The sequence below is a fragment of the Condylura cristata genome, unplaced genomic scaffold (genome assembly GCF_000260355.1).
Source record: "Condylura cristata isolate star-nosed mole 26May11 unplaced genomic scaffold, ConCri1.0 scaffold00018, whole genome shotgun sequence".
Classification (NCBI taxonomy): domain Eukaryota; kingdom Metazoa; phylum Chordata; class Mammalia; order Eulipotyphla; family Talpidae; genus Condylura; species Condylura cristata.
This window is the reverse complement of record NW_004567119.1, coordinates 34,843,499-34,859,750: the sequence shown is the minus strand read 5'-3', so window position 1 is coordinate 34,859,750 and position 16,252 is coordinate 34,843,499. Positions and strand designations below refer to the sequence as shown.

General features: G+C 41.6%; 1 protein-coding gene across 3 annotated transcripts in view; it reads left to right on the top strand.

The window, feature by feature from the left end:
• The window catches only part of NR5A2 (nuclear receptor subfamily 5, group A, member 2), a 126,457-nt gene extending 112,475 nt beyond the window's left edge, over positions 1–13,982 (top strand). Inside the window, exon 7 of one of the 3 annotated variants that reach the window (XM_004685478.2) lies at positions 12,324–13,982. In XM_004685478.2, coding sequence (XP_004685535.1) covers positions 12,324–12,571 — 248 coding nt within the window. In that variant the 3' untranslated portion in view covers positions 12,572–13,982. The remainder of the gene's footprint in view (positions 1–12,323) is intronic. The other 2 variants (XM_004685477.2, XM_004685476.2) reach the window with 2 other exon arrangements.
• The last annotated feature ends 2,270 nt before the right edge of the window (positions 13,983–16,252 follow it).

Below are 16,252 nucleotides of genomic sequence, written 5' to 3'. Positions count from 1 at the left end.
ACTCTAGTGAATCCTCTAACCCCCCTGCACCTCTGGCCTGTACCCCAGTTCTGTATGCATAAATAAAAAAGTAAAAAAAGCCCATTTCGTATAATCTTCCTTCCTCATTTTATCCTACGAGTCCTAGAAACAGGTCACAAATGGAGAGCCAGAGGCCAATGAGAATGTTCCGTGTCCACTGGTGTGTCCCCAATAGTCACACAGGCCCCAAGTCAGTTTTGCTCAGGTATGCAGGTGGCCACTTCATCGCATCAGGCCAGAGTGACTCTTTTTTTCCATTGTGAATCAAATTATACTTTTTCTAGAGATTGGAGATGTATTCTACTGTTAGATTTGTAATCAATTATAAATGCAACATGAGGAGGAACTTTTAAAATTGCTTCCAAGTCTTATCGCTGAGACTACAGCACATATTCTTGGGACATTTATTTGCATGTGCTTTATATTCGTGAGCACCTAATTCATATTGGCAACTTTAACAGTACATATATCATGTGTCTCTCATGTGTGCGTTGCTACTCTTGTCTCCTGTGCTGTGTGGGAAATGAGAAACATACGACAGGATCTTTGCCTCCCAAAGAATGCAATCTAGGAGGGAAGGGAAGGCCTCGGCTGGAAGATTAAGAAAAGTTTGCAGGGGAGATACGATTAGAAATACTCGGAAGATCTTCCAGACTCGGGCATGCGGCAGATGTATAAATTAATGTGAAAATAGATTCTCTCAGCCTGTGTGAAATGGGTGCCGACTTTGCCCAGGCGCAGCCCCAGGGAAGAGTAACCATAGGCCAGGTGGGTCATCCCCTGTTTGTAATTGACAGTTAATCATGCTGACATAAGGTTTAATAATCCCCAGTGCTTAATGTGATGGGTAACGGGAATGTGTATGGAATTGTTATGGAGTAGAATGAGGGGCACCCCGTGACCCCCAAACCTGCCTGCTGTGAATGGGTTCTGTCATCAGCAGCATAACGACAAAGATACTTGCGTATGACCTTCGGTAGAAAATGTGGAATCAAGGAAAATGAACTTGGGTGGCTTTCTGGAGGCAGTGACCTCCATGCCGACATCTCCAAGACATCACTCCAATAGTCAAGGTGCGAAAAGTGCAAGGAAGCATAATGAGAAAAGTGGGAAGACCAGGCTTGGTCTTGGACATTGGAGACTGTCCACCAGCACTGGAGGGAAATATCCCAGGAGCAGTTGCGTCTGCAGGGCCCGTGAAGTCATAGTCTGTAGCTTGAGCCTAGAACATCGAGTGAGCTGGTAAAGGTATAGAACACAGTCAACTAAAATGCCCTCCACATGGAAAAGGCCAAAGGACTCTAGAAAAGCAGTCCAATTACCCAGCCCTTTGATTCTGTGTCCCAAGAAAGCACAGTACATCATGGAATTTGTGCTTCTTTGCTTACTGTTATGAAGTAATTCAATGCGGAACAAAAATAAAGTCTGATATGAATTTGATATGGAAGGAAAGCAGCATGTCAAAGGCACAAAGGACGAAGAAAAGACTGTGAGGTGGGGCAAAGCTGTTTGCAATCAATCTATCCTTCTTCCTCCCTCACAGATGCTCCCCCAGTGCTGGGTGCTGGTGGGTGCTAGGCATACAGACAGGAAGTCAACCAAGTCCCTGCCTTTGCAGTTTTTCTTCTTGTAAGATCTACAGGAAATTTTAAGAAACAGACAAATACATGTATGACATAGGTCATCACACAAGCAAGAATAAGGATGCACACTGTTGGGAGCTACAGGGGGAGAGGAAACACACATTTGGGGTAGTGGTGACACCCGGGCATCAGGAATTCATTTGCAGGCAGAACACAGATGTGGGCTGGGGTGTGTTGGTGATGTGCTGGATGAGTTGTGGATTCCCTGGTGTTTATTATACTATGCCTTAAAAACTTGCTATATTACAATGAATTTTTTTAAAGTGCAGCAAAATACATATAAAAATCTACTATCTTGAGCTTTTTAAATTTTTTTAAATTTAAGACTTATTTATTTATTTGTGCATACAGAACTGGGGTACAGGCCAGAGGCTCAGGGGCAATGAGAGGCTTCACCAGAGACAGAGTGGGGAACAGAACAGGCAGATCGACGAAGTACACTGCTGAGGGGAGCAGCGGGCGGGTCAGGAGAGGTCTGCCACGCCATGTGGTCACCTCCGGGGCAGGCAGGAATCGAACTCATTGCGGAAGCCCCACGGCTTTAGATTCTCAGTGCTGTGCTTTAACCCGCTGCGCCACCAAGGAGAACCTATCTTGAGCATTTTTAAATGTGCAGTTTAGCAGCATCGAGTACCTTTATGTTGTGTTCCGCCCAGTCGCCACAACTTTTTGGCTTCCAATCCTGAGACCGTCCACCTGTTAGACAATAGGCCCATTTCCCTCTTCCCATGGCCCCTGGCAACCACCATTCAATTTTCAGTCTCTATGAATTTGTCTTTTTGTAACTGACTTAATTTACTTAATGTGTCCTCAAGATTCATCCTATTGTATCCCATGCCCTTCTTTCTCAGTCAGGCTAGGAAGTATTTCATTGCATGTCTAAGCCACATTTTGATTTTTATTCTTCCATCAGTGGACATTAAGATTGCTTCGGTCTTTTGGTGATTGTGAACAATCGTGCCATGGACATGGTTTACAAATATCTCTTTAAAGAAACATCAGACAGTGATTTCAGAGTAGGGTAGAGCTTTGTGAGTAAGGGTGATAGCAAAGGTCTGTTGGCTAGGTGATACTTAAGCAGAGGTGGAGTGAAGGGAGGACTGGAGTCCTGTTTAATAGAAGAAGAACCATCCAGAGTGAGGGTATGGTGCATGGAAAGGTCTCAAGGAAAAAGCGAGCTTACTGTCTCGCAGCAAGGCAAGACCAGGGTATCTAGAAGAGTAAGCGAGGCAAGGATATGAGCTCAGGGCTACTCTGAAAGAAGCTTCGATTTCAGTGAGAGGAACATGTATGTATGTTCATGCAATTGTTTGAAAGTATTCAGTGCCTTTTGTTTACAGTTCTGTAATCTCTGTTCTTAAATATCCTTCCAGGAGCTAGCTTTCGAAAGGGACTTCCCTAACCATTGTGTTTCTATATGCAAAAGCCACATTGTTCCATGGAAAGGGTAGTCCCCTTCTAAGTTTTACCTTATATTTTATATAATTTATTTCTTTTGAACGAAGGTGATATTGGGGTACCCCGATCAGGTATTACCACCATAGTGTACCCACCACCAACTCACCCATATATCACCACAAATAATTGTGCTTCCTTTCCTCTTGGTTCTTACGCCTCTGGCCCTGCTTCTCCCACCCTGTTCTGTAATCAACTAGGAAAAGGTTTAGTTTTTCAGCTTGTCTTTTTCTGACTATTAATTTAGTTACTTTATATTCCACATCTTGGTGACACCATCCGGTATTTACCTATCTTCTGGCTTATTTCACTTAGCAGGGAGGGATGGTTCCTTTTATGTAATGAATTCATTGTGTCAGATGATAGCTACACTTAACAACGTTGCACATAATTTGAGATACAGGCCAAAAAACATTGCAGATGACTGAAGCCCGTAACCATCAACAATGCACCACACACGACAGTGGTCCCTTTGTACCACCTTGGCGCATCATTGGCCGTGGGGACTCTGCTTGCAGTTACGCTCTCTGGCATTCATTCACTCAGTACCGAAATTGCCAAATGCATCTCCCCAACACATCCCTGGTAAGGGTGAGTGGCTGTGACATCCCAGCAGTCAGCGATAAGCAGGTGATGGACTCGTGGGGCAAAAGCAGAGCTTATACCTATCTGTGGGCAACATGAACCCAGCACCTTCCTTTCAGACTGTTCACAGTACTCAGTGTGGATTATGTGAGTTACTGTAGCCATCAAGCCTACCTCTTGCCTTTCACTTGAGGCCCCAGACAAGAACATATCCATGATCTCACAGGTTAGAGCCAGAACTAAGACTTGAGATATTAGTGAGAAAGGTTATTGTTCCGGGGAAAGAGCCCTGCTGTCTGTTGGGGTCACATATTTGAACACTAAGTTGACAGGTGGGCGTTCTCTGTGCAGGGTGCCCCCGAGTCCGGACTTCCTCAGCTATGGACTGGTAGTATTTTGTGCAGAGTGTGTGTGTATTTAGGAAAACTGAGGTTCAAAATTAATAAAACCGGGTAGAAAATCTTTAACTGAAACTCATGAATTGGGCATGTTTTCATGAATATTCCTTGTGATGGCAAATGGATTAAACTTTCAAGTGTTCACTCTGCCATCCATCTGTTTTGGATACATCAGAGGTTCTGTTTGGCCATGACACTTGGTGGTGGGGAGAACAATCGGTTGCTGTTCAGGAGAAAGAGCTGCCAGTGAAGTCTCCAAATTTTATCCATAAAACTGTAAGAATCATGCCTTGTCAGTATATAGTCCTTGTATTTTGTTTTTTGTTTGACTCACTTAAGATACCATATTACTTTTCTCCTAACTCTTCCAAATGATCTCAGCCTCTCTTTCTCCTTAATGATGGATCCCAACACTGTGACTCAGAGGTGTAATTCTGCCTTGATGGCAACGTCCATTTGGAGAGGTGTGAACCCACACCCCTGAGTCATCTCACTCTTAAGGGATTCTAAGAAATAAGAGCTATTTCTCTCATTTGCAGATGGAAAAGTAGGCCCAGAGGGAAGGAATGATTTGATTAGATGGTCATACTTTTTTTTAACTATTGCTATTGTACCACAAGTTTGAGTGGTTTTCCACCTTTTAAAATCACTGAGACCCTTACCCCGCTAATTTCCAGATATAAAGCAGCCTCTTAGCCTGGTACCAGCGCCGAGAGTGCTGGGGGGGACAATGCCAGGAGACACCCCATGACGCTAGGCGGCACTCCATCTCAGCTGTGAGGCAACTTACAGCAATAATATGTGCGTTTAAGAGGTGAATGTGCCTTCAACGTCACTAACGATTAAGGTGTATTACACACCAATATTAATGTCAATAGTATATTATTTCATTCAAATTCCCTAAAAGCTGTTCACTTATTAGACTTTAGAAGTAAAATTATGTGATTCACAAGCACATCCCACTCTCCAGCCCCATCCTGTGGTCGATGTGTACACACACAGGGTGGGGAGAGGATGCGGAGCTCAACGTGAAAATCACGAGCCTTGAACCCCATGGGGCTCAAGTCCCAGTTCTGCCAGAGGGAGAAGGGGTGGTGGACAGTTCAGGGGCATTATAGTGATACAGGCTGTTCCGACTCAGGGTCTGCTCTTACCAACTGAGTTACAGAGTTTGCCCAAGACTCAGGTTCTTTAGCTAGAAAAAGAGAAGAACACCACCTCCCCTCATAAGATGCTTAAGTGGCTTAAAAGAGAAATCTGATAAGGCCCTCCCTGGTGGCGCAGCAGGTTAAAGCACAGCACTGAGAATCTAAAGCCGCTTCCGCATGAGTTCGATTCCCGCCTACCCCGGAGGTGACCACATGGCGTGGCAGACCTCTCCTGACCAGCCCGCTGCTCCCCTCAGCAGTGTACTTCATTGATCTGCCTGTTCTGTTCCCCACTCTGTCGCTGGTGAAGCCTCTCACCCTCCGCATGTCTGGCCTGTACCCCAGTTCTGTATGCATAAATAAATAAATCTTTAAAAAAAAAAGAGAGAGAAATCTGATAAAGAATCGTTTGCACACTGCTGTTTGGTAAAATGTTAATGCCTCATTCACTTCTTGGTCTGTCTTACTTTATAATCCTGGAAAAGCTATTTGATCTGCCTGAGTCTAAAACCTGTCACACCTTATCAAGAAAGACTCAGCCTCCTCCAGAATCCCACTACCTGCACTTCTCTCTCTCTCTCTGCACATGCTCACCAGCTCCTGGGGTGCTATATCACTCATTCATTGATGACTCCCCAAATTTAGACTACCAGCCCAGGCTTCTTTACTGAGGTCTAGACCCTGATTTCCAGCATTTTCTTTACTTTTTCCACCTGCTACTTGAACTTGACCTGGTTATACCTAACCTTGTTAAAAAGTGCCCTGCAAATCTGCTCTTTATTTCTTGTCATACTAACAGGTGCCCAGAAGTCCTCCCAGACCTTTGTTCTCCTAATCTTGACTGTCCAGAGCCAGCAAGCCCTGTCAAGCCAACCGTCCTGATGTCTTTCAAGTCCACCCCCACCCTGTGGCCTGCTACCTACCTCATCCATATTTCTACAATGGCCTCCTGACTGATCTCCCTTTGAAGTTGGCCCCCTCCTCACCCTCCCTCACTTACCAACCCCTTCTCCCAATAGCCCATGAGGCGCCCTTTCTAAATCAGCAGGCTGGCCATTTCTTTCCTTAAAATCTTGCAGCGCTTCTGTTTTGCTTTCAAAACAATACCCAGACTCTGACATGTCTACTCCTCAGTCTTAAAATACCTCCTTCCTGTTCTCCTTCTCCAGGAAAGTTAAGCTGCTTTACCCTGTTGTGGGAACCTCCCTGCTCTGTCTCCAAAGCTTTATAGACAGAACAACGATCTCCCAGGACTCAGACCTCTTCTTCTCTGAGTTGCTTGGCTCCTTCTGATACATCTTTCAAAACTGCTCAGATACGCCCTCAACCTTTCTTGTCCCTGGGCTAAGCACACATCCTCTGTGCCCTAAGCACCCACTGTGGATCTCATTCACGCTAAACAAGCGACTTAATACCAAGTGTGTCTTTTTTGCCCTCTATCTTCAATGCCTCAAATGAATGGCAAGCTAAGTGAATGAACTCATGTTGTGTACATGAAGCCATGAAATGAATAATACATGTTGGCATGCTTTATAAATGACAAGGCACTCATCAGTTGTAACAGATAATACATAGGCTATCTGGCCATGTTTTTAGACTTAGCTTTTGTGTTAGTCATTTATACACAAGGCATTGTATGTTCTAGTTGGTAAAAACAGCTTGTGGGTTAATAAACTTTTGCACCCATACACATTTCTTTAAAGGGCTTAGATGGGATGAATTAAAACTATTGAGTTTCAAGTGTTGCTGGACACAGAATGAATCTAATCTTAGATATTAGCATTAAAAATGAATCATCCTCCAACTCCAGCCCTCACTCTTGATGAAATGAACTTTTGTTCACATGACAACATCTAGCGAAAGTTTTCACAAAATTATTTATGCAAATTATTTAACTATAGCTATTAAACATACTGTAAAAATTAGGCCCTCTCTGGTGGCATAAGGGGTTAAAGTGCAGCACTATAAAGCTCTCTGCGAGTTAGATCCCTGGTCAGAGAGCTGGCCCACATGGCCTGCAGGCCTCTCCTGTCTTGCCCACTGCTCCCCTCAGCAGCATGCTTCAGTCAATCTGCTGCCTGTTCTGCTCCTGCTCTACCTCTGGTGAATCCTCTCACCCCCTGCATCTCTGGCCTGTACCCCAGTTTTTGTATGCATAAATAAGTAAATCTTTAAAAAATTAGTTCCTTATAAAAATATATTCCCTGCCTCCTTTTCTGACTTATCAAAGGAAAAGATCTTCTGAGGACAAATTGTCCCCATTTGCAGATAGGCGTTCCTCCAAAAACTTCAAGTAAAAGACGTATTCCTTAGGCGCCACAGATGCCTTTTTCCTTCTTTCATGTCTTTTAAAGGACAAAATGTGATCACTCCCATGTGAGGGAAATTAACAAACAAAATGACCTTTTCAGTGCTGGACAGCACAGTCCACCTGTCCCCTTGTCCCCTTGCTTAGCAAAGGACCCGTCTCTGAAGAACGCGTCCTGAACACAGAGCTTTAGAGGCTGTGCCTCGTGGAGGTTCTAGGGAGGTTGAAATCAGCACCTCCCTCCTCAGAGAGCGGTGTGTGCACACCTGACAAGCAAGTGATATATTCAAGGAGACCTGAGGGTTTACTTGCCAATGAGGACGGGAGAGTCGGAGTGCCCGCTGTGAGCTTATCATAATGCTGCTTCATATAAAATGTTGTAATTAGTCCCTGAGTGAATACAGCAGAATAGATGAGAAGAGATTGATACTTACAGGAGAAGCACAAAATGCTTTGACGAGTCATTAGCGCATAAGGGCCGGGGAGGAAGCCTGGCTTCTGTGGACGTGGAGGGCCCAAGTCAGAACTAGTACTTTTAAAATGTACCAAGGTGAAGTTTACATCATTGCAAAGGAACACGTAAGAAGCCCAACATCTAATGCTGCAGAAGAACTGGTGGGAATTTTGCCTCTTTCCAAATCCAAATGGGATGCAAAGTTGTTTAATATGGAAACTGCAGCACAAGTCTCGAAAACCTTTTTCTGAGGACTCCAGAACAGGTAGAATTTGTCCAGATTTTGTTTTCGCGTCGAATTTAACAGCAATTCATTTGTGGATTTCTGGTGCTACCAGTTCCTGAGGATATGCCAGTTCCCTTTCCTCACATTGTGGGGTTGAATTGGAGGGCAGACCTCCCAGAGGCAGTGAATAAAATTTTAAATGTGTTTCCGCCCTCCCTGGTGGCTTAAAGTGCAGCACTGAGAAACTAAAGCCACTTCCTCATGAGTTCGATCCCCGCCTGCCCCGGAGGTGACCACATGGCGTGGCAGACCTCTCCTGACCCGCCCACTGCTCCCCTCAGCAGTGTACTTCGTCGATCTGCCTGTTCTGTTCCCCATTCTGTCTCTGGTGAAGCCTCTCGCTGCCCCTGAGCCTCTGGCCTGTACCCCAGTTCTGTATACACAAATAAATCTTAAAAAAAAAAAAAATTAAAAAAATTTTTTAATGTGTTTCATGGTTAGATCTTCATGAATTCACCTAAAAATTAATGCCACGATTACTGTGGATTCTTCCTAAATGTCTGGACTTTTCCTAAAGAGTAAATCCAAGCGAGTCACATTAAACAGTTCTAAGTTGTCATCAAGGTGGTGTCTTCTGCCTTTAGCTCTTTTCTTCTCTGGGGCTTAAAAGCCCCACCCAGGTCTGCCTGGGACACCCAGGTCTGCCTGTTAGACCAGTCGCACAAGAGACACAGGACTGCGCCCAAGGCCTGATTCTGAATCCGGAAGAGAACATGTGCATGTTTTCCCTAAAAGTAAAACTGACCAGGGAAAATCTAAACTGGCAAAACATGTAAAGTAAACTAAGGTGGTGATTATTCAGATCACAAAAGGAGCCCTGGAGTCTTTGAACAGAAAACAACATTACATTTAATACACTTGATTTCAGAGAGTTGTCTATTGTGTAAGTCATTTTTTCTTTTTTTTTTCCCCTCGAGTTTTACTGAGGGATAATTGCACACATCACTGTGTGATGGTTTTATTTACATATATTGTGAAATGATGAACTAAATCAAATTTTTGCAAGTCCATTTCTGACTAGGAAAAAAAAATTGACTTAGAAGATCCCTCAGAGTTCATGGAGTAGATCATTTCACAACTGCATTAATCTTGGATACATACATCAATAATACAAAGCAAGTGTTAACTGGAGGAGTTTCTAGGATGCCTTGACTATGCCTCGGTCTCGCCCCAACGGGCTGCCAGCCTCCACAGAGGAAAAGGACAGTTAATAAGGCAGCACAGGCACAAGGAAAAGGCACTGAAAAGAGCCAGTCAGCAGAGCAATGATCCAGGGACTATTTGGTGAATAAATGAGAGTAATTCAATCAAAATCTTTTTCTTTCCTTTTTTAATCTTATAGCTTAAATATCAGGACTACTGGCAACAAACTACTTATAGATTGCCTGTATAGACTTAGAAACAAAATAGACATTCAGCAAGTAAGCATCTTTAGGGCAATTCTAGCCATATTGCTTGTGTTGCGTTTAATGATGAATTCATAGAGATGGCTTAATGGGATAATAAATTTTGTCACGTGAATTCAACTCTGTTCAACTTTAGAGAAAAATTATACTTACAGCCAAAATAAGAGGAAACCTGTATGGTTTCCTGACCAAAAGAAAGCTGCATGTATTTATATATTTTTAACTTGGGGGAGAGGGGAGAAGATACCACTTTTGGCCAGTATTCATAGAAATTATCTAATAAATGCTGATCTGAAGACTATAAGTGATCACTCTGTAGTAACAGAAAGCAAATACACCAAAACTTGTGATCTAGCCTTTGTCTTATACTATTGGTAGTTTGTTGTTGTTTTTCAACAGAGTGTCATAACTCATCACAGAATGGGGACCTAATTCTCAAAAAAAAATGCATCAGAAAAAGAAAATTTCAAAACCAACTTTCTAAAAAGACTATTCTTCATTTATTTTACCTTTATACTGTGCTCGGACCTGCATCCTCTCTGTAAATCTCTGTGATGATTGCTAGCTTTTTCTTGCTTGTGAGAATATCTTGCACTGTAGCATGAAATACTCCACTTTGAATTGAATTTTTCTGTAATTCAACTCCAATCACAATAACACTGGTGGTCGCCTGTTTTCGTTTTCAATTCCCTAGTCCGATCCAAGTTGTGTGGAGGGTAAAAAGACACTGCACTGAGAAAGTTGTTCAAATTCAGATGAACTAGATGTTAACCACACTTGCTTTGTGCTGTGATGCTTTATGAAGGGCTCATATCCGTAGTGAGAGTGTGAGCTGACTACGTGTGACATTCAGCACAGGGAAGAGCTGATGGATCCAGGTCAAAGGTATTTCCAGTTGTTTACTTTTTGTGATTGTTGACGCCATTGTAAATTTGGATCCACCACCATGTTTACAAACATTTTTAAATAAGCTAAAAACTATCTTAAATAAGATAGATGGAAAGCAATTTATTAACCATGAGTGTGGCGTGTATAAAATGGCAAGTAGGCAGTAACTTAGCTGTCAGTTTAGGCGCTACCAGAAAAGGTAGGGCTGCAAAGAAGTGTAACTTTTGTATGCTTGCACACCTCATTCATGAGTAACTAAATATGCTTGGTTCTCCCATCTCACTTTGAAATGGATGTGCTATCTGGCACTTGTGCTGTATTTATTTCACTACTAACTCTTACTCCTTTTCATTTGAAACAGAGATTTCAGGGTGGTATGTGGAAATCACTTCTAATGCTAAGTTAGGGCTCAAAATGTAAACGCTGAAATCATCCTGGACACAGTTTAACAGCAAATGTACCACAGCCTTACTGTAAGAACATTTCGAGATCCCCAAATGGACATACATGTATGTGTAGGAGAAGGATAAAGCATATAGTGCCCAAAATACTGGACATGAGTCTCCATGGCAACCACTAACTAAATCTATTACATTTACCCTTTTAGTTACAGTATTACGTGGCTTTCTTCATTATTGCTCTTGTTTATTTTTGACTGAATATAAAATAAAGCTGGAGATAGGGATGGCTGCATCTGTTTACTCTTTTAGCCTGGATGTATGTAAATACACACACATATCTGTATATTTGTTTCCGGGGGCTTCCATACACACATTGTTAAAAGTTGTACAGTTAACATAAATAAACTCCAGAAGAGCAATTCCAGCATACCCTGTGTGTGTGTGTGTGTGTGTGTGTGTATTTGTAGGTCAGTCTGTCTTATTTTTACTCTGTTTCTTTCATTCAATATTTATAAGCACCTTAGGACAGATGCCTTAAAACAACTGGATGAGAAATCAGGAGTTGGGCAGAACAAATTGCCTTATCCCTTGTTTTGATGAACCACCCAGGTCCAGACGAAAAAAGAGTAGGAGCAGACATTAGAGACCACATGCAGGTTAAAGGGCACTGACCATCCTGGACTGTATTCTGCCAAAAGGACAAGGCTTTCATTTGATAAAGATCATTAGTCACTGAGATATATATTTTAGCAGTCCCAGTAGCGAATACTCCGTTGGCAGTCACTGGAGTGTACCAGATGGTTCATTAGCATAGGCTAGACAAGTCAAAGGCTTTCAGAATCATTTAAAAAATGTCAAACAGAAACAAGAACCCTGTCACTTTTTATTAGAATTAACTACATCAGACCCTGGACACAGATTTCACCTTGGGTCAGAAAAATTAATACAGAATTATATGAATTGTGTAATATACTGGGTTAAGATAGGTCTTCCTCTAGGGACTCATTTGCTGACAATATATTATGATCCCTCTACTTTAGGAATCCTCAAACCTTTCCTTTTTATGATATGAAAAGAGTTGACCTTGCTCAAAATCCATTGGTGTCTAATTGATTTGAGGTATATGCAGAATTTCAACAAGACCTCCTTCTAAAGCTCTTTTGTGATCATTTTCCCAGGAAGCTTGGTGAGTGGGGCTTACTGAATATTCAGCAGCATAAAGTATGCTTTATGTCAGGAGGAAAATACATCCATTAATTGAACACACTGCTGTGGTAAACAGGAATTAAAAAGCCATTGAAATATCATGCCTTTCTTTTTTTTAATCCAGATGTCAAAAACCTGGAAAATTTACAGTTGGTCGAAGGTGTCCAGGAGCAAGTGAACGCTGCCCTGCTGGACTATACAATGTGCAACTATCCACAGCAAACGGAGAAATTCGGGCAGCTCCTTCTTCGGCTACCAGAAATCCGGGCCATCAGCATGCAGGCTGAAGAATACCTCTACTACAAGCACCTGAACGGGGATGTGCCCTATAATAACCTCCTCATTGAGATGTTGCATGCAAAAAGAGCTTAAGTCGCAACCCTAGATCTCTGCTTTCAAAACAAAAAGAGATTGGCGCGGGAGGACAAGAAGAAAGAGAAATGGCAACAAAAATACTCTGAACTGCTCCGAGGGACACTAATTAAAAACTTGGTTTAAAGATATTGAATTTAAAAAGGCATAATAATCAAGTACTTAATAGCAAATAAATGATGTATCAGGGTATTTGTATTGCAAACTGTGAATCAAAGGTTTCACATCCCCAAAGGATTCCTTATAAAAGACATTGTCATGGAATGGACTGAACTCACAGATAGATATGGACACCGTGTCAGAATGAAAAATGGACAGAACAATTTCTGTATGTGTAAAACTGATCTCCGCTGTGAAGAAATTTAGGGACTGATTTCTGTTGTTAATTAAGCTTACACAGCAGGAGAATTGAGCTTAAAGAATTCCTCCATGGTAAAACTGAACTGAAACAATTCTCCAGATCCATCAGCTGCACCTCTAATAGTCTTTCCCTCTTCCTTGCAAGGACCCAGCACCTTCTGCCCGTGATCATGGAATCTGTCCTAAGGACTTGTGCTTAGCCACACCTACTAGTAGCTCCACAAATCATGAAAAGTCTAATTTTGAATGTCTGTGTCTTAGACCTGCAAACAGCTAATAAGAACAGTCTACGAATATGTTAGCTTGCCATTTAAAATTTGTTCTGGTTTGTTTTGTCATGTGTTCATAATGTTTTTTAAAAAGCAGGCAGTATCCCTCTTCTGATCTTATATAAGCATCACTTACTATTAACGGAAATGACTACAAACTTAAGCAAGTGCTCCATAGCTAAAGCAAGTTAGACCTTATTTCTGCTGTTACTGAAATGTGGCTTTGGCATTGTCGGATCTCATCACCATTTCTGGCCACGTGGCTTGTTAGGTAGGATACATCCGTCTTTTTAACCATCAAAGTTTGTTGTTCATTTAAATATAAAACATTAAGCATAGTTTGCTGGGATGTCAAATAGTCACAGTGCTAAGTAGTTTAAATCAAAACTGAAGCATGTTAAGCTATGCAAAAAGAAGGATGAGCTGATGGGCTGATGGGTAAAGTTCGCTCTTGTTGAGACTGAACACCCCCCGAACACAGAAGAGCAATGATGGCTTTTATATATGGCCTGGAAAGACTTTCGAGAAATTCAAATCTTCTGCAAAAGGGAAAGGAAGAGAGCGATACTGACCTTTCTAAGCCATAGACCAAAGTCTGCTGTAGAACAAACATTGCAGGACAAATAATTGCAAAACAAACTCTCCAAATGACAATATCAGTATTATTAACACGCAATGCCACAGGTATGGAAGTCTTGCCTTATTTCACAAATCTAAAAGATAGCTGTGCAGATGTAGAACAACATTTGTTTAAAATAAAGTATTAAAACTTTAAAGTCAAATAAAACATAGTGTTTACATTCTTTAGGTCCTGTGGGGGGGAGGGGGAGCTGTAATATTACAAAATAGCTAAGCAGTAATTTCCTTAATGTTATTTTTCTGATTGGTAATTATTTTTAACAGTACTTAATTATTGTATGTCGTGAGACACTAAAATCAAGACCAGGAATCTCATTTAGACCTTTTTTTTTTTTTTTTTGAGATTATTGGCGGCACAATCACTTGTAAAAAATAAACGTATCTTGGAGATAGTCCCTTAATTTTTTTCATAAATGTTTCTAGCTTTTGAATAGTTTATTTATATTGTACATCATAGTTTCAACTGTAGACAATTATGATGCTAATTTATTGTTCCTTGGTTTCACCTTTGTATAAGATATAGCCAAGACTGAAGAAACCAAATATATGTGTTTAAAGTAGCATGTCTTCAAGCTAGTGAGCATAGTTCAGGAACATAGAAAGGTCTTCATGAATTAAAATCATTCACTTGATTAAATGTCTGTAAATCTTCATCAGTCTCACTGTAGTTTATTTAATATCTATTGTAAATTATGTGACTCGTAGCTTTCCTCCGTTTTCAAGTAAGCTTAACAAGGGTGGAATCTTAACTGGTTTTCCTTTCCAAGCATTGTAAGTTGTATACCAAAGATATTAGTTATTACTTCTGTGTGTACAAAGAGGATTATTTTAATATTTTTAATTTTTAATAATCACCTCTAATACTTGTCCACTTGAAGGGTACACATTAGCTGGGCTTTGACAGCTCCCAATGCAAAGTCTCACTAGTGCTATCTTCCCAACTCAAAGGACTATGGGAAACAGCGGGTTGGCGTCCAGAGCCACTGTGTTAACAGAATGGCAGGTCACTGCTCTCCCTTCTCACGGCCAAGTTGGCTAGAAGACTCCCACAGAGAGGATGTACTGTCAGCAGTGAAATGGGCCCAGGTGGGATGCAGGTGGGAGCAACGGAGAGATTACGGGGCTACTTACTTTAAGGCCTTTAACATGGAAAAAAATCCCAAATATATTGATTCTGAATGTCCAGGTTTTCTTATTTTAAATACACAGTAGCCCCACTGAAAAGTAAACCTTTAAAAGATCAACTATTGGTTCTAATGCCAACCTAGCGATTACACTATGTGAACAGTTAGGGTGACAGGCAACACAGAGTGACACCCATGTTGCTGGTGACATCACAGAAGCTGATAAGCAGGGACAGGCCACAGAGAGTGTCTGTGTTCATCCAAAGCTGGCAAATAAAATCGCTCTCGTGTTAATTGTTAACCTGTTTGTAACCAGACTTTTCCTTAGCAACTGCCTTATCAACAACAGGATTTATTAGTGAAAGCAGACTCAAATATAAGGTTTTTGGCTTAGCCTGGTTAATTATAGTTGATCTGTGTTTGTAAACATAGAAGCTGTCATGTCTGGGTATTTGTATGGCAGATCTTCAGCGGCCACCTTGGGTCTGACCCCCGCGATGTTTAGAGTGTGAAGTCGGTTACTTGTTGACGTTTTCTTACTGTATCAGTGAAATACATATTGTCATGTCAGTTCTTGCCAGGAATTTCTCAACAAAATGGATTTTTTTTTCAGTATTTCAATAAATATTGATATGCCCAGCCTGATATTTTTAAAAGTTTTTATGGTGTCCTCATTCTATCGGATACTAAAGCTTTTAAGGAATTAATAGGTTTGGCTAGGGAAGGAGTCAAAAGAATTCCACAGAAGTAGATCTCTCCCCCTCTGTAGGTGTTACTTGCAGTGGTTCGTTTTCCTTAGTTGGCTACTGGAAGCATTAGACTCAGTCTGTGTATCTAGACCTACCTAGGCATAAAAGGTCTTTTATTATGATACTTGTTGGCAGAAAAACCTAGTCTCTGACTTTTTTGTCATGCCTACTCTGTCCTAATAACTTTCCCAAGTGCTTCTTCAGCTCAATCTGTCCTAGGACAGATCATCAGCTATTATTCACATTAAAGTTTCCTACATTTCAATGTCCACGGAGGAACAGGGGTCTGAGCCGAGGCAGCTGGGCCCCCGGCTCTCAGTCTTAACTACCATACCACACTGTCTTAAACAAGTGACACTTGGGATTTGCCCAAAAGAAGATTCTAGAGAAAACCAGGCCTTAAGTGACCATCAAGTATACAAATTATCAGTGACCTGGAAACATAAAAACCTTTACTCTTTCTGGAGCTTACCCCTTAAAAATAATCAGTTTGGGGCCCTCCATGGTGGCGCAGTGCGTTAAATAAAGCACAGCACTAAG